Source organism: Rhincodon typus, chromosome 8, assembly GCF_021869965.1.
Source record: "Rhincodon typus isolate 14 chromosome 8, sRhiTyp1.1, whole genome shotgun sequence".
In the NCBI taxonomy this organism is placed as follows: domain Eukaryota; kingdom Metazoa; phylum Chordata; class Chondrichthyes; order Orectolobiformes; family Rhincodontidae; genus Rhincodon; species Rhincodon typus.
The window spans coordinates 76,786,563-76,811,892 of NC_063339.1; the positions used below are offsets into that span (position 1 = coordinate 76,786,563).

At 42.0% G+C, this 25,330-nt stretch overlaps 2 protein-coding genes across 2 annotated transcripts; both read right to left on the reverse strand.

Annotated features, from left to right (window-relative positions):
- Positions 1-1,458: 1,458 nt before the first annotated feature.
- On the reverse strand, positions 1,459-2,403 carry LOC125483787 (probable G-protein coupled receptor 139). Its single transcript, XM_048600469.1, has one exon. It carries the CDS (start codon positions 2,401-2,403, stop codon positions 1,459-1,461), a length of 945 nt encoding a protein of 314 aa, XP_048456426.1.
- A 12,682-nt stretch (positions 2,404-15,085) lies between these two features.
- LOC125483788 (probable G-protein coupled receptor 139) lies at positions 15,086-23,956 on the reverse strand. Its single transcript, XM_048600470.1, has 3 exons — positions 23,901-23,956; positions 22,918-23,033; positions 15,086-15,987 (listed from the first exon to the last, which is right to left on the reverse strand). Exons 1-3 carry the CDS (start codon positions 23,954-23,956, stop codon positions 15,086-15,088), a joined length of 1,074 nt encoding a protein of 357 aa, XP_048456427.1.
- Between the last annotated feature and the right edge of the window lie 1,374 nt (positions 23,957-25,330).

Below are 25,330 nucleotides of genomic sequence, written 5' to 3' on the forward strand. Positions count from 1 at the left end.
GTGTGTGTGTGTGTGTGTGTGTGTGTGTGTGTGTGAGAGAGAGTGTGCGTGCGCGAGTGTGTAAGTGTGAGTGTGTGTCTGCGAATGTATGCATAATGTTCTGTGAGTGTGGGTGTGTAAATCTGTGTCTGTTTGAATGAGTTTGTGAGCGTGTGTGCGTGAGTGAGTGTGTGTGTGTGTCTGTGTGTGTGTGTCTGTGTGTGTGTGTGTGTGTGTGTGTGTGACTGTGTATCTGTGAATGTGTGCATGAGGATTTTGTTCTGTGAGTATGCCTGCGAGTGTGTGTGAGAGTCTGTGCGGGTGTATAAGTGTGTGTGTCTCTGTCAGTGTGTGAGGCACTGTAAATCCCTCAGACACGGAAGTTCCTCCTCTCCCAGGAGCAGCAGTGGTCCCAGGTTGGACCCACTACCCACACCCCCCAGCCCTCCACCTGGTCAGTCCAGTCTCAGCTATCTGTTGGAAGAAAGGAAGGACCCTTCTCCATGGGTGGAGGTGTCGCTATTTTCTCTCCGATCCCTCACCCCCACTCTATCTCTGCCCCTGCACCCATCTCCCTCCCAGGGTCATGTTCTACCAGGGGATCACTGTTGCCTGCAACATCATCTCCACTCCCACTCACCCACCCCAGTCTCACCGACACCACGAATCCTGCCCACTCACTTACTCAGGAAAAATGCACATTACGCCGACAGTAACAGTGGTGCCACACACTGTCACCCACTGTTTTACCCTCTACTCTCTCATTCCAGGAAGAAAACAGTCCAGAAGAGGGCAGAAAGAGTCAATATGGGTGGTGGGCTGCTCGCTGTTCAGCTCCTCACCCCTTGTGTACCTCGGACCGACCCGAGCAGGACTTGGACTGGTATCGAAGACTACCCTGGACTGACTGAGCCAAGAAGCCCTGAAAAATGGCTCCCACCTGTTGACGTGGCTGAGAACCTCATGTCAACGATGAAAAGCCTCCTGGCTCTCAGCCCCAGTGAAATGGCAAGGCAAACAGCGTCAATATAAGCCTAGAAACTAGAAAGAGGAAACGTGGCAGAAAGCATGGGAAGAACTGTAGATGTAGGTGGAAAAATATTGGGCAGGTAGGATCGAAATGAAATCAACTAAATAACGAAGACACAACAACAGACATTGCTGAAAAAGCTTAGCAGATCTGATAGCATTTGTGAAGAGAAATCAGAGTTGACGTTTCGGATCCGGTGACACTTCCTCAGATGCTGCTAGGCCTGCTGAACTTTTCCAGCAACTTCTGTTTTTATTTCTGCATCTGCAGTTCTTTTGGTTTTTAATTAAAGAAGATGTTCCATGTGGAAAGTAGAGGACAATTCTATTTGCAGAACTTGGAAAGATATAGATGAAATGAGTTGTTGCAAAATTCTTTATGAATAAATAGAATGCTAAAGAACAGTTAAAAATGAATCCAGAAGACTGCACTGTTTTAAAGTGTTTCAATCATTTCAGTAATTTACCAATTGCAGTGAATGGGTATTTGACTGCATTCTTCAGCTGCTCTCTGAATTTAGTCTGGGTCACTGCATAAATACAGGTGTTGGTGCAGGTACTCAAAAGCTGCAGCATGTAGCCAGATTGTTCAGTGATATATGCGGGATCATGGGGACCTGTGTAGTAATAAGTGTTTGTAATTCGCCAATAAAGGAAATACACAACATTTGTCATCCATAACAGTATAAAACTTCCTGATATGGTGAATAGTAAAATGATGGATTTCCTGCGGCTCTCCATTTCTGGGTCAGTGTGATTCTCACTCTTGCTGTGATCCAGTAGCTTCCTGCGGACTCTGCTGGCCACTAAAATGTGTCTGATAGTCAGAGCATTGAACAGTAAAATCAGAATGAATGGGAGGAAAGGGGTTAAAATAATACAGAGGGTATCAAAGCTTATCCACACAGTATCAGTGCAAAAACTCACTGACTCAATACCCCCCCAGGGCACATTGTCAATTACATATTCAGGTTCAAATATGAAGTACCAAGGAATATTTTTCAAGCAGAACACTACACTCACTGTTGTAATAACCACATTTGCAGTTTTCTCTGTGCAATATTTTGTTTTCAGTTTCTGGCAAGAAATTGCAACAAATCGATCAAAGGTGAAACTGACGGTGGCCCAGACGGAAACATCTGTGGCAGCAGAAAGCAGGACATGTGAAAGAGAAACTGCAGGAGTGGTGTCCAGGTAAGTACCTGGGAAATTAAAAGGGATCATAGTAAACAGTATCACATCAGTGAAAATGACCAGTAGATCTGCAACTGCCATGGCTACCAGGTAATGGGTGATACATTTGGAGAGTCCACATCTGTCACGTGCCAGGATGAGAATGGCTACTAAGTTAACTGAAACAAATGCAAACACAGCAATGGTATTATATTTAGGCATCTCAGAGACCAAAGCATTTATATATAGACATCCCAGAAAATATTATAAGAATGTAGAAATAACCATTAATTCAGCCTCTTGAGCTGTCCCCATATTTTGCCAATCATAGATAATCTACATTTGCCTGTACTCATTCTCTAACATGTAATATCCTTGCTGTTTATAAAAAAAGCCCTTCAATGCCAGTTTTAATAATTTAAATATTTAAGCTGTTCTGAATTGTCACACTGATGAAAATAGGTTCACTCTTCCTATATGCCACACCTCTGAATTGCTTAATCACATCAAGTCAAACACCCCTTAGTCCTGCATATCCATAGGAATATAACTTGGATTTCTAAGTCCCTCCTTATAATGTAACCTGATCAACCTTGGTACCATTTTGCTGTTTACATTACAAGGTGCTTTTGGGTTATCACAGAGTGTGTGTGGTGGGGTGGGGGTTAGATCATGGTGGGAACCGGACCTGCTAGTGGCGTGGGGAGGATTGATGTCAGATTTGGGGGTTGGGGGGGGCCCGTCTTTCAGAAAAGTGTATTCAGTTCCATTGGTGGGGAGAGGGGTGTCAGGTCCACTGATTGAATGTGGTGGCATCCAAGGATAGAGTGAGATTCTCAGTGTGGTGTCTGGAGGGATATAGTTAACGAAATGTAAGGTGAGTATGGAGTTAGTCGAATAGCTATTCAGGAGTTGGATGAGTGTTTTCTGGTTTAACTTTTCCTAAATAACAAGTCACTTAACTTCAGCAGAAACTTCCTAATTTTCTGCTCTGAATAGAGATCAGCAGAATCAAGATTAAGGGGGAATTGATCAGAAGAATTTCCCAGGCAGTTTCTTTGAAGTGGGCTATGATAGGGATTTCATAGGGTCCATGCAGGAATAATGACATGTAAAATCCAGGCCAATGATCAAGGATATATAGTAATCCCAGCTTGAGAAGAATTTATGTTTAATTGGAAAAGTGAATGTTTCACTGACAACAACGTTAAGCCAATTGGTTCCTTTATAAAAGTCTTCACATTTTAGCCAGGACATACATTGCAAAAAACGATAATCATTTTGAATTTTAATAAATTAATAAACAGATTAAATCCTAGTGAATAGCAGTATGTATTATAATAGTGGGCTGCCAATTGAATGCCATTTCTTGTTGAAGCAGTCTAACCTTACTGGTACCATGTGGGGTAGGATATCCACACAAAGTCTTTGGCAGTAAGTGGACTTGATCTTGATGAGGAGTAAAGGTTTATTTCATTGAATGTATTGTAGTGCTGAAGGTCAACGAGTTTGATTACATCTGAGATACATGAAAGTCTCTGACAGACTATCAGCAAAACCGAAGAGTAAGTGCACATTACCATGACTGAAACATTCTGTTAACTAGACACACACTCAGACACCCAGAGTCACATGTTAACAAACAAGAACCATTCTAGCTTGTTTATTCCCACAAATAGGCTCCTTTATACCCTGATAGGTGAAGCTTAGCTCAAAATGCCAGCTAACCCTCCTGGGTGTGAACTGTCTTATACAGCAGTATGTAGTACTGAGGGTCAGCATCAGAATGAATACAGGTTTTATGGTCATCACAGAGTTCAGAGTGTGTGAGGGGCTTGGAATGATGGCCGATAGAGTTGATGGTCAATTGTTCAGAATTGGGCAAGTCTTAAGAACAGAGAAGATGCAATCCTGGTGGATTATAGACTTACAGGAGAGGACCAGTCTACTGTTGGGTTTTGTACATTTTAATAACGTGCCTGTATTCATCATTCTGGAATACTTTCTCTTAAGAAACTGTAATGTCAAATCTGAACGATAAAACATGGTAGTTTGCTTCATAAAACAATGTCAATTTGTCACCATTGGAATATGTGTCTGTGTGTGTTTGGGGGCTTTTGTGTGTGTCTGGGCTTGTGTGTGTCTTTATACGTATATGCATGTCTCTGGTGTATGTGTGTGTGTGCCTGTATTTGTGTATGCGTCTTTGTGAGTTTGTGTGATCCAATGTGCGTGTTTGTGTACACATATGTATGCCTCTGTGTGTGTGTTCCCGCTCAAACAGTGAATGTTGTGGTGGAGTGTATCGACTGATCAAACTAAGTGGGGGCTGCAGATGGGCCAGAGGTAGGAGCTCAGCTGTTCAGACCTGATCGTTTCAATTTGATCATGACCTGTTCAGGTCCTATTTCATTTTGACAACATTCCCCACAAATGTCCCTCACAATACTGTGTCAATATTACCAAGGGCTTTGGTAGAGTAGACAGAGAGAGGGAGTGTGATTCTAATTATTGGGACCAGCAACACTAGAGGCTGTCAGTTTTGACATATTAACCCAAAGCGTAGCAAGAATAAAAGGGGTCTCTAGCACAGGGATTAGTTCAGGTGAAAGGTATGGATGAAGTTAAGTGGAACTAAATATGTGGATGAGGGAGAGGGGTATGGAGGGTTTTGCTGATAGATGGAAAGTTTTGGAGCAACATTTCCACTCAGCCACTCTGAGGTCCTGCACATGTCAGTCAGAATCAACATAGCATTGAACGCAGCATTGACGTCCGGATCTGGAAGTTGTTGCCGCACATGGACCACAGAGGTCCATCAGCTGGTAAGAAAATTAGAGGGACCGCTGGTCAGAAGGCCAAAGATCAGATCCCACCTGATCCAGATATATATAATCCACCTCTGAACAGGGTGCTTACAAATATTTCTCAACTGCAAATACCACATATTAATTCTGTGTGCTAGAAATAATTTTACACATATTGTAGTTTACATGGTATTCAATAAACTTTCCTGAATACTTGCTGTAGCTGCATACTAACTCTCAGTGATTCATACACTATTATGCTCAGATATTTTGGCATCTTAGACCTCTACAACGTGTCACCATTAGATAATATGCTTGTTTTTATTCTTTCTGCCAAAATGGACAATCTCACACATTCCAACATTATACTTCATTTATCAGATCTTTGCCCATTCACTTAACCAGTCTATATTCCTTGTAGGTGCCTTATGTTCTCTTCACAACTCACCTTCCTGCTTCTCTTTGTGCCATCAGCAAATTTAGTGACCGTCCCTTCGATCTCACAGAAAAAAAATTACCTTTTCCTCAACCTCACCGTTATTTTAAACAAAGCTTATCAATCATTTAATTTACTGTAGAAGGTCAGAACTCATATGGAACACCGTAGGTAGATATTTTAAATCAACTGCCTCAGACACGTTAGGGACATATCTCTGATGTAGGTAGGACTCGAACACTGACCAGCTGGTCTTCAAAGTAAGGACATAACCATAACACTCCAAGAGCCCTTCAAGTATTGGGTGACCATATAATTACTCTTTCAACAATGTCATCTCTTTTAATGCAATGGCAATCAACATACACAGATCTGAAAGAATTCTAATATGAAATCTTCAAACTCATCTTTTTGTTTCTGTCCCTTTTCTCTATTTCAATTCATCCCATATTTCATTTTAACTCTATTCTTTTTCTGTTCCAATTTGGGTCCAATACTGTGACTGTATCTGACTGTAAATATACAAGTGTTTGTTCATCTGAATTAACAGTGATACTGAAGACCTGGAGGGAGGGCAAAACCTCAACAGATTAAATGACAAGTGATCAATTTACCACCTCAGTAACTAGATGCGGAGGGCTTGAGGACTCTGGGTCTGTACTCGATGGAGTTTAGAAGGATTAGGGGGGCATCTCATTGGAAGTTGCAAAATGCTGAGAGGTCTGGATACAGAGGACATGGAAAAGATGTTCCCGCTATTAAGAGAGACTTGCACTGGAGGACACACCCTCAGAGTGGAGGGACGACCCTTTTGAATGGAAATGAGGAGAAATTTCTTCAGCCAAAGGGTGGAGAATCTACGAATATCATTGCCGCAGAAGGCTGTGGAGGCCAAGTCATTGAGTGTATTTAAGACAGAGATAGATAGGTTCTTGATTAGTAAGGAGATGAACAGTCGTGGGCAGAGTTCAGAAGAATGGGACTGAGAAATATATCAGTCAAATGGCAGAGCTATTCGATGGGCCATATAGACTAATTCTGCTCTTATATCTTATGGTCTAAAATGACATGACTAAACATTTTAATTTGCACTTGTGAGAGATGTCAATGCACATTCACTTGATGAAGTGATGAGCAAGTTCTTACCAGGAATTCCAACGAAAGCAAGGACTGTGTAGTAAATGTCTTCTATCTGATGGAATACTGTTGGTTCGCGCATTTTCTGTGAGAGCTGATGGTTTGCATTAACGATGGAGGCAAAAGCTCTGCCTAATTGTAAGATGCAGTCGATTGAATTTAATATTTATACAGGAGGGATAGCTCCAGTGAGATAATTTAATTACATTATTATCAGTATTAAATACAACTCACTGAACAATCAAATGAGTGAAATCATGTGAACACAAACATGCTTCATGTGAATCAAGGCATAAATAACACATTATCTGGATAAACCAAGACATTCGGTCAAAATTTGATTGAATATAGTCCTATTAAAGGAATGTCATTGATCAATCAAATACTTTCATCGACAGTCTTGAGATTTTATTTGTCACTTCCTTTCAATTTAACATGAAGTGCGAGCAGTATGTATTCGCAATATTTGAGTATTTGCCCAGAGTATTTGCTATGCAAGTGCAGGGTGTTGTACTTGATGTTAGATTAGTTCTCTCCGTTGGTTCAGTGGTAGCACTAATATCTTTCAGTCAGATGGAAACCCCACTCCCAGCCTTATGCATGTAATCTCGGCTGTTCATTGTGTACAGGCGATAGTGAGGAGTACTGTACTGCCAGCAATGCCATCGTTCAAAATAGGTGACAGACTGAGGGCATCTTTGCCCTTTTGAGGGTGCACAGGCTGCTTTGTGAGGGGAGCTGGTGGCCTGAAGATTTTATTACTAGATTATTAATGTAAAGACCCAGATTTGGTGGCACGGGTGGCTCAGTGGTTAGCACTGCTGCCTCACAGCGCCAGGGACCCAGGTTTGATTCTATCCTTGGGCGACTGTCTGTGTGGAGTTTGCACATTCTCCTCGTGTCTGCATGGGTTTCCTCCGGGTGCTCCGGTTTCCTCTCACAGTCCAAAGATGTGCAGGCTAGGTGGATTGGTCAGGCTAAATTTCCCGTAGTATTCAGGGATGTGTAGATTAGCGGGATGGGTCTAGGCGGGATGCTGTGATGGTTGGTGTGGACTTGTTGGGCCGAAGTGCCTGTTTCCACACTGTAGGAATTCTATAAATTCCTTTCTATAATGTTCTGGGGACCTGGGTTCAAATCCTACCATGGCAGAAGGTGGAATTTGAGTCCAATTAGTACCTGAGAGTAGGAGTCTAACAATGGCTGTGAAACTATCATCAGTTTTCAGGAAAAATCCTGATTCTGGTTCACTAATATCCCTTACGTGAGGAATCTACTGTCCTTACCTGGTCTGGTCTACATGTGACTCCAAACCCACAGAAATTTGTTGATATTTAACTATCCTCTGGACAAGAAGGGATGAGCAATAAATGCTGGCCTGGCCAGGGATACCCACATTGTGTGAATGAATAAAAACATCGCATTTTTTTCAAGAGCATGGTAGTTAAGGAACTGTTGATTTTGAGGCGCTCGTAATTGCAGTTACCTAATCCAGGCAGTCGATGGTTTGTTGCAATTTTCTGATGGCTTAGAATGTGTTAAGGGGCACAGTTTAAAGACAATACATTATTTAATTATTCAAAAAAATGTACAAAGGTGATAACTGGGGATGGTTCACTGATACGAGAGGACACACAGTTTGTCGACATGGAATGTTTTGATCTTGATAAGATGGGAGAGGCAGCATTTTGCTCTCTCACTGAAGTGTTAGGGAGCTCTTTTCTGGGTCTTCCTCCTCTCCTTCTTGTCCATCATCTGTCTGGAGAAGACAGCTCTCTGAGCACCAGCTGATGAGGACTGCAACCAACAAGGTCAAATTGATGGGGACTGGCTTGTGCCCTGAGCGCTGATTCTTATTTCAGATTTCATATTTCTAGGGCAGGTAACTTATGTTGTGTGAATCAATTGTCTGAACCCTTTTGACCAAATATGAATGTTACTTCTCATTCGTTCTAAGAACAAAACCCTCTTATTATCAACAGCATCGTAGACAAAATAGAGTACATTCACCACCAGATAAATTGTTGACGAGTTCAGTGGGCATTGTGACCTCTGTGTTACTCATAATTCGTCTTTTTCATTTTCCCTTGCTAGAATTTTAGGAAGTCAATTACTGTTGTGATAGCTGTTAAATTAAATCCATACACACAGTAAGTATGAGGAAAATTCTGTTTTCAAGGTACCTCATTTTCCAATAGAACACATTTGCATTGTGGTTTTCATACCCTCAAACGTCTCAAAACAACTGACATGGAATTCTTTGGTCTCCTTCAAGTTCTCCTGGACAGTACTTACCACTCAACCAGCAAAACTAAAAACTGATTATCGCATCGATATTGGTGGGGCCTTGCTGGGGGCACATTAGCTGCCATTTTTCAACTGTGACTACATCCCAAAAGCATTTAGTCAACTGCATAATATGCTTGTGAATAACCAATAGCTGTAAAAGGTGACACATGAATGCAAAGTCTCTGTTTTCCTTTCTCCTTGTGAAACAATTTCGAATGGTGTTAACGAACAAGTGTCCACTTCCTGTGGTCAAGAAGGTAAACAGAAATATTCAGGGTAGCACGAACTAAGCAAAACTGTGGTGATGCTGTTTTTTGCAGAGAGAGGGTCATAGTTATTGATAGTTATTGATGGAAGATATTGCTCCGAGATCACTATCAGATGGATCCAGCTGAGGAATGTGTCCAGTGATCCCAGAATCACTGAATTTAAGAATTGCTATACTGCAACAAGGGGTTGATTAGCTCAGTTGGCTGGGCAGCTGCTTTGTGGTGGAGAATGATGCTAGCAGTGTGGGTTCCATTCCCCCATCAGCTGAGGTTAATGTAAAGGACTGACCTTCTCAACTTCTCCCTTCTCTTGAGGCACAGTAATCCTCGGGTTAGCCCAACATCAGCCATCTCTCACAAATGGGAGAGCAGGTGTCTAGGAATGTAGTAAAGCCTGCAATGCAGAAGCAGGTCATTTGGCCCACTGTGTCTATGCTGTCTCTCTGAACATTTTATCTCAGTGTCTCCTGCATTTACGTTGTAACCCTGCACATTGTTTCAGATTATATAATCACCTGATGCCATCCCGAATATCTCGACTGAACCTGCCTCCACCATGCTCCCAGGTACTAGACTTTCAAACCTCTCTCTGCGCGAAAAAGCTTTATCCTGACCTCACATTTGCTTCTTCTGCAAAGCACTTTCAAACTGGGCCTTTGGCTTCAGAATCCATTTATGAATGGGAACAGGATCTTCCAGTCTACGCTCAGTCCAGATCATCAGAATTTTAAAAACTTGTGTCAAATTTGCTCTCAGCTTTCTTCTTTCCAAGGAAAACAGTTCTATCACACTTTGTAATTCATGCTGATCTTGTCTCTATGATATCGGTAAACAACTCGTTATATCAGAAACAAAAACAGAAATTGCTGGAGAAACTCAGCAGGTCTGGTTGTATCTATAGAGAGAGCAGAGTTAATATTTTGGATCCAGTCATCTCCCTTCAGAAGTTGGTTTGAGATAAAATTATATTTAAACATGGTAAATACTACAATGACATGTTCACATTAATACATTACATTACACTGTTGAACATCTAATAAATAAAATACATAATCAAAACTGTCACTTTGTACAGTCCAATATACTATTGATGCTGCACTATTGAAGATGCTGTGTTTTGGACAGAACAGTGTGTATAAGTTCATAAGACATAGGGGCGGAAGTAGGCCATTCAGCCCATGGGTTCTACTCCACCATTCAAAAAGATCATGGTTTAATTGATCATCTCCAACTCTACTTTCCTGCCTTTCCCCCATAACCCTTGATTTCCTCACTGATTAAACATCTCTCTATCTCAACCTTGAATATACTTAATGACCCAACCTCGACAGCCTCTATGATAAAGTATTCCAGATTCACCACCTTCTGAGGAAAGAAACTTTACCTCATTTGTAAATTTTCAATCCCCTAACTCTGAGATTATGTCCTTTCATCCAAAACTCTCCCACAGGGGGAAACAATCCAGCACATCATCGTATTGAGTCCCCTAAGAAACCAATACCATTATAGAATCATAGAATCCCTACAGTGTGGAAACAGGCACTTCGGCCCAACAAGCCCACACTGACATTCAGAGCATCCCACCCAGACCCATCCCTTATAACCGGCCTAATCTACACATCCCTGAACACTACAGGCAATTTAGCATGGCCAATCCATCTAGCCTGCACATCTTTGGACTGTGGGAGGAAACTGGAGCACCCAGAGGAAACCCACGCAGACACGGGGAGAATGTGCAAACTCCACACAGACAGTCGCCTGAAGGTGGAATTGAACCCAGGCCCCTGGCGCTGTGAAGGAGCAGTGCTAACCACTGAGCCACCGTGCCGCCCAAAGTCACTTTCATTCTTCTATATTCCAATGATTACAGGCCTAACCTACTCAACTTTTCTTTGCAAGAAAATCTGTCCATATCCAGGATTAACCAAGTGAACCCTCTCTGGACTGCCTCCAAGTGACATTGTATCTTACATTAGATGAGGGAACTAAATTGTGCACAATATTGTAAGTCTGGTCTAACTGGTGCCTTCATCATAGAATCCCTAATGTGAGGAAGCATTAGTCTATCGAGTCCACACCAAACCTCTGAAGAACATCCCACTCAGACCCACCTCCCTACCCTCTCCTTGTAATCCTGAATTTACCAGAGCTAATCTACCTAGCCTGCGCATCCATGGACACTACAGGCAATTTAGTTTGGTAAATCCACATAATCTTTGGACTGTGGGAGGAAACCGGAGCACCCAGAGGATCTGCACAGACATGGGGAGAATGTGCAAACTCCACACAGACAGTCGGCCGAGGCTGGAATCGAACCAGAGTCCCTGGCACTGTGAGGCAGCAGCGCTAGCTACTGGGCAATCATACAGTTTTAGAAAGACTTCCTTATTTATACTTTGAAATAAACATCAGCATTGCCTTCCTGTTAACTGCTGAACTTGGATGCCAGCTTTTTGAAATGTATGCATGAGGAATCCTAAATCCCTCTGTGCTATAGCATTTTACAGTATTTTTCCATTTAAATTATATTCAGCTGTTCTATTCCTCTGGCTAAAGTGAATAACCTAACATTTTCTGATATTATATTCCATCTGCAAGTTTCTGCCTTCTCACTTAACATGTCTCTATCTCTCAATAGTTTCCCTATATTATCATCACCACTTGTCTTCCCACTGACTTTTGCATCATCTACAAATTTGGCAAGTGTGCGTTCACTTCTTTCATCCAGATCTTTAATACTTATTGTCAGTAATTGTGGCCACTGTCCTGATACCTATGGCTTTAGTGCTTAGTGCTTGCCATCTTGAAAATGTCTCTTATCCCAGCTTACTGTCTTTGAAAGTTAGCCAATCCTCTTTCCATGCTAATATCCAATCCCAAAACCATGGGCTCTTATCTCATTAAGTAGCCTGACATGTGATATCCTACAAAATGTTTTCTGAAAATTTAAATACGTTATAACTACTGGTTCCCCTTTATCTATCCTGTTTGTTAACTCTCCAAAGAATTTCCATGTCCTATTATTCCACTATAGAAATTGTTCTCAAAAACTTCTTGTGAGCAAAGGTGTGTACGGGTGGCATGGTGGCTCAGTGGTTAGCACTGTTGCCTCACAGTGCCAAGTTCAATTCCAACCTCGGGCGACTGTCTGTGTGGAGTTTGCACATTCTCCCCGCGTCTCTGTGGGTTTCCTCTGGGTGCTCTGGTTTCCTCCTACAGTCCAAAGATGTGTAGGTGGATTGGCCATGCTAAATTGCCCATAGTTCAGGGATGAGAGATTAGGTGGGTTATAGGGGGATGGGTCTGGGTGGGATTCTCTGAGTGTCGGTGTGGACTTGCTGGGCTGTAGGGCCTGTTCCCACACTGTAGGGATTTTATGATCTATGAGTGAATTCTGGTAAATCTGTCAGTAGTGACTTCCCCATTCTGAAGGCATGCTGAATCAGACTGATCATGTTATGTATTTCTAAATGTTCTGCTATTGCAATCATTTATAATAGACTGTAACATCTTTCAAAGAACAGCTATTAAGCTGTCTGGCCTATAATTGCCTGTTTCTGTCTTCTTTCTTTTTTGAAGGCTGTTGCATTGGCACTTTCCAATCCTCTGGGTCTTTTCAAGATCTAAGTATTCTTGGAAGATTACCACCAGTGCATCCACTATCTCTGTAGCTACTTTGTTTAATATCCTAGGATGCATTCCATCAGCTCCAAAGAGACTTTTCGGTCTTTAGCCCCATCAGTTTCCGAATTGCATTTTCTCTGGTGATATGTTTGCACTTAATTCCTCTCTTTCTTTTGCCCCTTGATTATTTATTAACTTTGGAATATTATTAGCATCTTCTATTGTGAAAACTGATGAAAATGTTTTATTCAATTCTTCTACCATTTCCTGGTTCCCCATTATTATTTCCCCAGCCTTATTCTCTAAGGATCCAATGTTCACTTCAGCTTCTCTCTTCCTTTTTATATATTTGAAGAAACTCTTGCTGTCCATCTTGATATTATTTGCAAATTTCCTCTCAATATTTATTTTCTCCCTTTATTTTGTTTATGGTCAACTTTTGTTTGTTTTAAAAATTTTCCCAGTCCTTTAGGTTTTCACTAATCTTTGCCACTTTGCATTTTCTTTCAATTTGATGCAATCCTTATCTTCCCTGATTAGGGGAAGTTGGACAAGAAAATATGAAAAATCAAATAGAACTATTTGAAGAGCAGGGAGTTCTTCTCATGTCCTCCCCAATATTTCTCCCTTAAGCTGCACACCAAAAGGCAGTCAAACATTTCTTCATTCATTTCCCATTCACGGGATGTTAACGTGCGCACAGTTAATGTCTACTGGTTCCTCTTTATCTATCCTGTTTGCTAACTCTCCAAAGAATTCTGGTATTTCTGTCAGGTGTGATGTCACAGAATAAAAGAGAGTGAAATTCAACTTTCTCACCTGTCTCCACCCCTCAGCACACTCTGTTGTGTTTGACTGCACGATCATCTTCCAAGGCTTTCCCTCCATTGTCCATCCCACTCTCACCGATTCCACCCTCTCCCCATTCTCATCATTTCCCACACACTCAACTTCCACCAGTTCCCAGGCTGAAGCTAGCCTTATTGTGTTTCGTCAGAGTTGGTCTGCTACAAACTGCAATGGAAATCTGTCACTCAAGACAAGATAAAGGCTGGATCTATGAGACTCATTTACTGTGCACATTGTCTTAGGAACATATCACTTAACAAAGGCTAAAGGGTGAGATGTTGGAGAGATATGGTCCATGGGTAGGTGAGAATGAGGATTCAAAGATAAATTGGATTCTACTGGTTAATCGCCTTCTCCTGTTTCTTGTAGTTCACATTCTTTGTAGCTGGGCCAATGATGACAAGTTCGGTGAGATGAGGACACAGTGGGAAAGTAATTGGATTGGAATAACCTAGAGGTTCAGGATAATGCTCTGGGAACATGATCTCAAATATGCCTTAGCAGCTGGTGGAATTTAAATTGATTTTAATAAATGAGTAATGTAAGTGAGACTCAGTAACGGTGACCATGGCAACTACTACTGATTGTAATTAAAAAACCATCTTGTTTGTTATTATCTTTTAGGGATGGAAATCTGCTGTCCTTACCTGGTCTGGACTACAGATATTCTTAATCAACTGTTCACTCTAGAGCAGGTGGGACTTGAATCTAGGCCTCTTGGCTCAGAGGTTGGGACAATACCACTGCACCACAGAAACCACCCACACTCACCCGCAACAACGTGGTTGATACTTAATTATAATCTGAAATGGTCTACTAATCCCCTCAGTAAACAGGCAGCATGGTCTGGGCAATGAATGCTGGCCTGCTCAGTGATGTCTACATCCCACAAAGGGATGAAGAGTAAAGAAGTGCTGAAACAGACAGGACTAGAAATGCCCAGGGATAATTTTGAGGTTTGGCATCAAATTTTTCTAATGGATGATAATGGACGACTGATGGCAGAAGTGGCTATTTTCATCCATGACCAGTTCTCCAGCTGTTTGTTGACCTGACCCCAATGGGACTGTAAGGGAACAGGTACAGAATTTCAAGGTCAACAATATCTTTAACCTCTCAGTCTTTTGATTAAAATCCAAAAAGAAATGATCGAAACATCATACTAAAGTGTTGTAAAGTGTTTATTGTAATACAAGGCTTGGCTGCCACATAACATTCATTATAAAGTGAATACCTCAATTTATAAAATCTGACAACACTGATATATCTAAAACCTCTTTCATCAGGTATTGTCCAATGCTAACCTTCACCCAACAGATCACTCAAAAGTGATTCAGAGATCTGTGCGCTTATTAAATAACGTAGTAAAGCAACACTTTGAATTGAATCAATTTTCTCCAATTGCAAATTTACATGGATACCAAGATATGGTGGTAACTTAAAGGAAATAGATTCACATCATTAGAAAGTTATCTGTGTTTAAAGTGTTTCAATCATTTCAGTAATTTACCAATTACAGTGAATGGATATTTGACTGCATTCTTCAGCTGCTGTCTGAATTTAGTCTGGGTCACTGCATAAATACAGGTGTTGGTGCAGGTACTCAAAAGCTGCAGCATGTATCCAGATTGTTCAGTGATATACGCGGGATCATGGGGACCTGTGTAATCATAAATATTTGCAATTCGCCAATAAAGGAAATATACAACATTTGTCATCCATAAGAGAATAAAACTTCCTGATATGGTGAAGAGTAAAATGATGGATTTCCTGCGGCTCTCCATTTCTGGGTCAGTGTGATTCTTACTCTTGCTGTGAACCAGTAGCTTCCTGCGGACTCTGCTGACCACTAAAATGTGTCTGGCAGTCAGAGCATTGAGCATTAAAATCAGAATGAATGGGAGGAAAGGAGTTAAAATAATGCTGAGGAAATCAAATGCTACCCAGGCGTCTGTGGTGTAAAAGTCCATTGATACAATACCCCCCCAGGGCACATTATCAATTACATATTCAGGTTCATATGCAAAGTACCAAGGAATGTTTTTCAAACAGAGCAGGATGCTCACTGTTATTATGATGAGAACTGCTGTTTCCTCTGTGCAATATTTTATTTTCAACTTTTGGTAACAAATTGTAACAAAACGATCAATGGTGAAAGTGACAGTGAACCAGACAGAGATGTCTGTAGCTGTAGAAAGTAGGACGAGCAAGACAGAATAAGCAGGAGTAGTTTCCAGATAAGTACCTGGGAAGTGGAAAGGAATAACTGTAAACAGCATCACATCAGTGAAAACAACCAGCAGATCTGCCCCTGCATTGGCCACCAGGTAGATAGTGATACATTTGGAGAGTCCACATTTTCCTCGTATCAGGAGCAGAATAGACACTAAATTAACTGGAATAAAAGGAAAGAAAACAAGGATTCATGCAGAGGCATCTCAGAAAGAAATGTAATTACAAAGGCATATAGAGTTGGATTTCCACAGAGTCAGTGAGATTCAACAGTCCTTTCAAAAAGGCAGAAAGAACCCATTTCAAGGATTCTCACATTCATTGTCAGTGTCTCAGAATTTTTCTCATGCAGTTGAATGATGCAGCAGCAAGCTTGCTCTCTACATTCCCCAATCTGACCAGCTCCATTGTGGGGGTAAATATATACTAGACTCACCCCTCATAATTCACTATAGACTTAGATCAAGTTCACAATAATAAAGGGTATATGACCACACCCTCCAGTGGTGTCGTGAAGTGCAGTCTGGATTGCCCCCATTAAAACTCATGTTCCCCACCCATTACCACAGTTTCTCATATACTTCATACCAACCCATGCCCCTTCACTCATCTCCATTGTTCCTTCTTATACTCTATGACAACTCAGGGCCTCACTCACCCTAATAACCATTCATTTCTTTGATGCCAGGACATGGGATAAGGACTATAAACATTTTGTTTGAAAATATAAACTGGAAAAAATGGAGGTTGGAGTGTTTTGTCGCAAAGAAGGAATCATCTCTTGTTATAATTCAAAGGAAAAGTGGAATTGTGTGCTTATGTCCTGCTTACACAATGACATGTCATTTTATGAAGAAGCTGGAGTTTAATACTTTTGCAAGACATGATAGCACTAGGTTCCTTTGCAAATGATAACAGCCCATCAACAAGATTCGGATTGGTTGTCAGTGGCAGGCTGTCACTAAACTGAAAGGAGAGGGACCATTTGGTACTGAGAGGTTCAAGTCTGCCAGCAAGCAGAATTGCTCTCTCTTTTAATTGGAAAAGAAAAACTAACATTCAAATGGTCAGGAAAATAATACAAGCCAAGACCTGGGCCTAAATAACCGGCCACAGAATTGATTTCATCACAGACCAAACCTTGTGATGTAATCATCATAAACAAAAAAGAAACTATGAGAAAACTCATCTCATTCTGCACCTTTTCGTTTGAATTTTGATCAAAAGACTTTGCTCCTTTTTGCCTAGTTTTCTCACACAGTATTTCTCTAAAAAAGAACTTTCCTCCTCTGCTTCTTCATCCCAAGCGTGAATAAATGTGTGTGTGTGTGTGTGTGTGTATATGAGTGACTGTGTGTGTGTGTGTGTGCGTGTGTGTGTGTGTGTGTGTGTGTGTGTTTGTGCACGCGCACGCGCTTGGATATTTTAGGCGTTATCATTTGACTTTCCATGGTAGATAATAATCTGCTTTTGCCACTGCAAAGCTTTCATAGTTTATGGAGTAAAGAGAGTGGAAGACTCACAAGTAGGCTGAGCAGTCAAACAAAGAGGCAATGAAGACATGAGTGTAGGTTTTAGTTGCAGATGCAAAGTCAGGCAATGCTGATAAAGAGCTGGAAATAGGAAAATTTAGGAATGTCTGAAATATCAGGTCGACGTGAAATAATTCCACAGAGGCCAGTATCCTATCACCAAGCTACAATTTATTCACTCAGGCATAGTACTTGACACTGGTCTGGCTTCCTCAGAGCCAGCTTTCAGAGTGAGCAGAATCTCCAATACTCTTGTTTATACCTCTCAGCCAGGACTCCCTGATTGGATCAGATTAACAGCCACACTTAGGGAACTCATATTCCACGAGGTCCGACTGGTTGACCTCATTCCAATCACTACATCCCTCCCTCTCTAAGTCCGGGGATGTAGGCCTGTCCTTTTTCCTATAGCCTTTCCTGGGGTATTTTCACACCAGGTCTGGTTCCTCTGATTCAGCCTCGGATATAGGGCAGCATGTACCAGACCATAGAACACCTCTTGCGCCTGGATCATCTCGGAAGAGATTCATCCTCTTCTTCAGGTGGTGAAGGTGTTGAGGCTGTGACATCCGCTGTGTCCTTCTCAGATTCTGAGGTTTCTTCAATATGAGACCAATGGGTAGAATCCATGGGGTCATCAGTCATTCTGGCTGTTCTGAGGGGCTGGGTACATTTTACTCCTGCCCGGTTTGCGAATTTTCAGCTTTCATGTAGTCCACATGCTTGTTCAGGACTTCCTCATCTACGCAAACTTTGTATGTCATGGAACCTGACCTCTCATCGACCATGCCTCTTACCTACGCAGGGCCATTTCCGTGGTTTTGCCAACAAACTCCGTCTCCCAAAATAAACTATCTCTCTCACTTGAGAGTGTCCGGCACTGGCATTCCTGATACCGTTCACCCTCCCCCCCCAGATCCAGGAAGATCAGATCTAACCAATGCAAGTCTTCTGCCTATTTGCAACTGTGCTGGAGCTAGCCCCGTAGTTGCATGAGGGATGGTCCAATAATCCGAGAGAAACCAGGACAGTTTATTATCTAGTGAAGCTGGAGGCTGCTTTTTTAAGCCTGCCTTCAAAGTTTGGAGTGCTCTTTCTGCCAGACCATTGGACGATGGATGATATGGAGCTGTCCAAACATGCCGATTGCCATTCGACTTTAGGAAAAACTTGAATTCCCTGCCGGTAAATGATGGCTCGTTGTCTGTGACCCGCAGTACCGGGGGTCTGCATATTACAAAAGTTGCTCTCAGCTTTTCTATCATCATCCCTTTGTTTAATGAATGTACTCTATGCACGTTCAACCACTTTGAGTGGGCATCCACAATGACTAAGAACGTTGATCGCATGGAACGGCCAGCATAGTTGACGTGTAACTGAGTCCAGAATTTACCTGGCCATTCCTACGAATGTGGGGCAGTTGCTTGCGGTAATTTTGGTCCTTGTTGGTACTCTGGGCCCTGCTCTACCAACAAAATTGCATGTGAATCCAATCCTGGCCACCAGACATAATTTCTCGCCAACATCTTCATTTTGGACAGTCCTGGAAGATCCTGGTGGCAACCTTTGCCTGGAATAATCAACCTTGCTCCCCATAATAAAATGCTGTCCTCTACGTTGATCTGGTCTCACCGGGCCCAGAAAGGTTTCAATTCTGGTTGTAACGACCCTTTTTTGCATCCCATCACCACCAGCTGTTTTAGTTTTGCCAGGGTAGGATCTTTTTTGCATCCACAGTCTGATATTGTCTGCGGCGACCAGATGGGTGTCCAGAAAGTTTAAAACCAGAATGGATTCTTCCAGTGGTGGGACCACCAATGGTGTATCTGCCAGTGGGAGGCAACTCAAGATATCCGTATTTGCTCTGTTGCCACCCAGACTGTGTTCCAACTTGTTATTGTATGCACTTAGAATGCGAACCCACCGCTAAATTTGACCAGAAGATATTGGCAGCATGGCCTTGTCTCTTTGATTCGCCGTAACAGGGGTTTTGTCATTTGTTACCATTACAAATTTACGTCTGTAACCGTATTGGCGGAAATTTCTCACACCAAAAATGGCCTCCTTTATCTGGGCGTATTGCGGTCTGCATCAACCAAAGTCTGGGAAGCATGTGCTATTGGGCACACTTCTCCATTGGACCATCTGTGAGCCAGCACTACCCTGATAACCGTGCAGGGAGGCATCGCATGTCAGCACCAGTTCTCTCTTGGGATCTCACTGTGCCAAAACCTCAGATGATGTCAGTTGCTTCTTCACTTCATTTAAGGCTACGTCCTGGCTACAAGACCATTTCCAAGGCTGCCCCTTTTTCAATAGCAGATACAAGGGTGCAAGGATGGATGCCAGGTTATTTCTGTAATAATTCACCAAGCCAAGGAAAGACCTAAGCACCATTATAGACATGGGAGATGGGGCATGTTTGATTGCCCTCACTTTATTTTCCAACTGTATAAACCAGTCTTGTTCACTCTTTAGCCCAGGTATGTCCCTTGGGTTGCTTGGAACACACAACTTTCCCTTCTAAGGTGTATGCCTGCCTTAGAGGAATGTCTAAGGACTATGTTAAAGTTCTCTAAGTGCTCTTTATTGGCCTTCCTTCTGATTAGCACATCTTCCAGATAGATGGCGGCCTTGGGCAAACCTGGTAAAATATTCTCCATTATCCACTGAAAAATGGCACAGGCTAATAATGGTAGTCTCCTATAGTGATACAAATCCTTATGGGTATAAATGGTATCATACTTATGGTAATCCTCATCTAACCACAATTGAAAGTATGCATCCCCACAAAGGCAAACTGACCTGTTGGGTGTTACACTCAGTGCTGCCCATTCCACAATGACCAGTACTGCCCATTCCACAAACTGTACTGGTTTGATGATTCCTTCATATTCCAAGCTTCTGATTTCTGCCTCTATGTTTGCCTGTAAGGCAAATGGCACTGGGCAGGCCTTGAAAAATCATGGAATTACTTCCTGGTCAACATGCCGGGTGGTCTTGTCTCCGTTGATAGTCCCTAGAACTTCCTGAAAAGCTTTCAGATATTTGACTAGGACTTCACTGAGGCAGCCATTTTCTAATTGAAAAATGCTGAATCAACCAAGGTGAATCTTTCTTAACCAATTTCACCCTATCAGGTTTGGGCTGGGCCATTTACTACAATCAATGGTAACTGCACCAGCTGCTTCTCATACAGGACCAGAAACAAAGTTGTATCCTTAATCTGTAGGGGTTCCCTAGGACAGGTTCTCAGTCTAGCTAAGGTCTTACACAAACTTAAGGGTTGGAGTCCAGAGTGAATTTTGTTAAAGATTGGTTCTGCAATCACTGACACAGCCCCGCTAGTATCCACCTCCATTAGAACCGGCTGACCATTTAACCAGACTTTTATTTGATTGGTTATGTTTTGCCTATTGCTAAGCAATTTAATTATTCTGAGCGAGATATTGGTGTGCATTCTCTTGATTTTGACCTATGAGTTCTCCAATTCAATTCAGGTCTACTGGGACTCTTTTGCTGTCTCGAGTCCACATGCTAACAGCAACAACAATGGCTTGCCAGCCCAGATCTTGATGAAAACGTTGACTGTTTGGCCGAGGTTTGACATTGCTTAGGAGTTTTGCTGTGGGCTGACATGGAGTCCATCTGTTCAGGATATGTCCTGAGTGAGGCTATGCAATTGCCTTCACTCCAGTGGTGTCTCCACAAGCTCAGTTGGACTGGCGATGGTGTACACCTCCATCGCCATACCTTGTAACTCATAAGCTCCACTTGCCACATTTTCTAATTATAAAGCCAGTTGTGGTGCCTGTTTGAAGTCCAGTTAGGCTTCAGCTAGTAGGCGCTTTTGCATGGTCACATCATTCATCCCACATACCAAAGGGTCTTTCAGCATCTCATTGAGATTTAATTCAAAGTCACATGCTTCTGCTAGTCATCTTAACCTCGTCAAAAATTCTGACATGTATTCCCCTGGCTTTTGATCTGCGAGTAAAACTGATGGAGTCTCAGAATTAGAGGAGGCTTAGGTTCGTCATATTCCTTAACTCAATCCATCAACTCTTGAAAAGTTTTTTTTTCCTGGTGCCTCAGGAAATGCTAGGCTCCTAATAAGTGTAGAGATGAGACAGGACTGCAACGACAGTGTGATTTAAATTGGGGTCTTTCCTTTCATGCAGACTGAAATAAGCAGATTACTGCGTATCTAAGGGGTAGCAAATTTCAACAGTCTTAACAACAACTCCCTTAAGCACTGACAGTTGTAGCAGTGTGCACCACCTACAAGATGCACTGCAAGCAACTAACCCAGGCTCCTTCAATAGCATCTTACAAGCCTATAACCTCTACCATAGAGGAGGACAAGGACAGCAAATGCAAAGAAGCACCACCAAATGCCAAGCTCCCATCGGGGTGTCATACCATGCTGATTTGGAACAAGATTGCCATTCCTTCACTGTTGCTCGGTCAAAATCCTAGAGTTCCCTTCCTCAGAACACTTGGGGTGAAATTACACTGATGTAAGTTTGCCTCTGACAGACCTGATGCAGCAGTTAGAATATTGTGTGCAGTTTTGGTCTCCTTTTCTATGGAAGGATGCTCTTACTGACAAGAGAGTGCAGTGAAGGTTTACCAGTCTGATTCCGAGGATGGCAGGACTGACGTATGAGGAGAGATTGACTAGGTTGGGATTTTTTTTGCTAGACTTCAGATGAATGAAGGGGTATCTCATACGGACTTATAAAATTATAACAGGACTAGACAGAGTAGATGCAGGGAGGGTGCTCCCGATGGTGGGTATGTCCAGAACCAGGGGTCACAGTATGAGGATTTGGGGTAGATGATTTAGGACGGAGATGAGGAGATATTTCTTCACCCAAAGAGTGGTGAGCTGACTCACCACTCAAGAGGCGATTAGATATAGTACTTGGAGTGAATGGGAACAAAGGTTATGGGGAGAAAGCAGGATTAAGCTATGAGTTGAATGATCAACCATGATTGTGAAGAGTGGTGGAGCAAGCTCAAAGGGCTGAATCTTCTATGTTTCTATGCTTGCTATTTGCTATGTAATAAACAGGGTGTAGATATTATGACATTGAATAATCTGACAGGTATTTATATAGATAACTATTGATACTTATTTAATATTAATTCAACAACTCCCATTTTTACATTCTTTTGTCCTTCTCCATGAATCCTTAATATTAATTGGTTAAGAGATACACTATTAGCCCAGTGTTCTTGAAGACCTGAAATCCCTTTTGATCAACAGCTTGCAAGTTATAATGCAAATTGTGTTGGAGCTGAAGGGTGGAGGAAATCTAATTCCATGAAACATGTTCCTCCAGCAAGATTGTGCCCAATTACGTTGTTAATTTTCTCATATATCTGTTGATTCAGAACTAAGAGAGACATTGACAAAAGTAACAGAGATCAAAACACAGCAAGTAACATGGCAATCAGCCATTAGCTCAGTCACAAGATGATATCATCAAATGGTCCAATGTTTCTAAGGCACTGGTAGAAGAAATTTGATGGCATTTAATGATTAAGTCACTTACTGGGAACACCGACAACTGCAAGAAAAGTGTAGAAAATGTCTTCGATTTGGTGAAGTACTGTTAATTCACGCATCTTTTGGTGAGCCTGGTATTGCTTTTGGAAGCCACCGATCTGCCTAATAACATGATACATTCAGAAGAACCTCATATTTATATAGGAGGAATCTTTCCTGTCAGATAATAAAGTTACATCATGATTGAAATTAATTACACTTCAATAAACAAGCAAGTGAAGTCAATCACACAAATATCATCTACTCCCTGCCCATTATACATTCATGTTAATCTTCTTCATTTTATGTCTCGCTTGTACTAACATTTAAGTTTTACAATTGATGATGGTCTGCAATATGTTTGTGGATCATCTGTTAGGGTCTTTCCTTTTGTAGTTTCCAATGTATTTAGACATTATGCCTGTGAATATCCTGCAGAATGATTCCTTTAGTGTTTTTTATAGAGAACTGAGGAAATTGAAACATTTGCCACAGTCTTTCAGACAGTTGTGCTTATGACCAATAGTCTGAACGTTTCCTCAAATTATTTCAATTCTTTCCTTAGTTGTGAGGACACACTCTTGCTACTAAGTGAAAACGTTCAGAGTTTCAGCCCAGAACCCAACACAACATCCAGTCAAACTACCAAGTACAGTGCCAAGGGAGTGTGCACTGTTGGCAAATGAGATGTTAAAACTTACATCGGGATGTACTCAATTGTTATAGAACCATAGTGCAGAAGACAACCTTCAGCCCATTGAGTCTGTGCTGACATGTGAGAAACATCTGACCTTAAATCTAATCCTATTTACCAACACTTGGCCCATGGACTTGAATTTTAGAATGTGCCAAGTGCTCATCCAGGCACTTTTTAAATGATGTGAGGCAATTTGCTTCAACCACACTCACAGGCAGCATGTTTCAGACTATCACCGCCCTCCAGTTGACAAGGTTTTCCCTCATATCCCTCCTGAACCTCTTGTTCCTCACCTTGAACCTTTGTCCCCTTCATCTAAGAAGAGCTGCTCATCCTCCACTCCGTTCATTCCTCATATCTTGCTGAAATTCCTGCCTTGCAGTTGGTGCCAAGAGTGTCTCTTCCACTGCTTGTGCCAGTCCTCTGTGCCCCTGGAATCTCTGACACATTTCCATATACTTCGCAGTGTGTGTCTTGCATCTGCTAGCTCACAATCAATGGGCATGACTTGTGATAAAGTTAGGGCTAGGGTTAGGATGAGTGTTTGAATTAGGGTTAGGGTTAGAGTGAGGGTTAGGGTTAGTGTTAGAGTTAGGTTTGGATTAGAGTTAGGTTTAGGGTTACAGTTAGTGTTGGGTCAGATTATGGGTATGGTTATGGTTAGATGCCTGGGGATCTGCATTGGGTTTAGTGTAAGGGTTAGGGTTAAGGTTAGGTTTTATTGTTAGGGTTAGGGCTATGAAATTGGAGCTCAGCATTGAGGTTAATGTTAAGTTTAGGGTTAGGGTTAGATTTAGGGATAGGTTTAGGATTAGAGTTACGGTAATAAGCCTGGGGCTCAGCATTGACGTTGTCTGAAGCACTTTACTGAGTGCCAGAGACCTTCTTCCCCTTTAGCAGTTGGAAATACCTGGCAATATTTCTTTTGTGGGGCAGATGACAAGGGGACTGACAAACAGTGATTGTAATTGGAGTTGAGCTTGGAGAGACGCATTTCCTTAAAATACACATGGCACTCTTGGAAGATGGCAGCTAGCATCAAAATCTTAGGTACTTCAAACTTGAGACATACCTTCCTCATCAAATTCTTCAAGCCTCCAATGTCAAAGGTCATCAATGTTAGCTCCTCCCCATCGAGCACAGTGTTGAATAGTCTCTCCAGCCCCTAATCCCAGGAGCCTACTTTGTGCATTTGTAACCTCACCACCCTGAGACCTTCCTCCAATCTAACTTCAGCTCACCAAATGGGTCAACTCCATTGATTAGTATCCTAAGTTTAACTCTAAATTTAACCCTAACCCTAACTCTAATCCTAACTCTAACCCTAACCCTAACCCTGACATAATTTCTAACACTAATCCTAACTCTAAACCTAACCCTGTCTAAGTTCCTCCTCCTCTACCAGGGGGAGAATGGTCATGTTGGGAAGACCACCTTCGGCCTGTCCCTGTCTCAGGCCTCATGTGTCTTCTTCTTCTGCAAACAGAAAGCGACTTGTAAGGAATATGCCAAACTCCAATTGTGGTTTCAATTGTGTGGAAGACAAGTCATGTGCCAGTGAGTCACATTCCTTCATGTTCCTTGCCAACAAACAGACAAACAAATTGCTGTTCAGAAATCGCCACCTCCCTAAAAATCCCTTTGGTGCTGGCCAGAGTGGACCAGCTGCTTCATGCCCACCTCTGCCTTTGGGCAAAGTTCTAGATAATTGCGGCTGTACTAA

What these genes read in the sequence shown, in the direction of transcription:
- LOC125483787 (XM_048600469.1), bottom strand. Translation starts at nt 2,403, where the DNA reads ATGCCTAAATATAATACCATTGCTGTGTTTGCATTTGTTTCAGTTAAC.
- LOC125483788 (XM_048600470.1), bottom strand. Translation starts at nt 23,956, where the DNA reads ATGAACGGAGTGGAGGATGAGCAGCTCTTCTTAGATGAAGGGGACAAA. An exon ending in GAAGGGGACAAAGGTTCAAG is followed by an intron (nt 23,034 to 23,900) that starts GTGAGGAACAAG and finishes TCATGTTATTAG; the next exon opens with GCAGATCGGTGGCTTCCAAA. An exon ending in TGCAGTTGTCGGTGTTCCCA is followed by an intron (nt 15,988 to 22,917) that starts GTAAGTGACTTA and finishes CTTTTATTCCAG; the next exon opens with TTAATTTAGTGTCTATTCTG.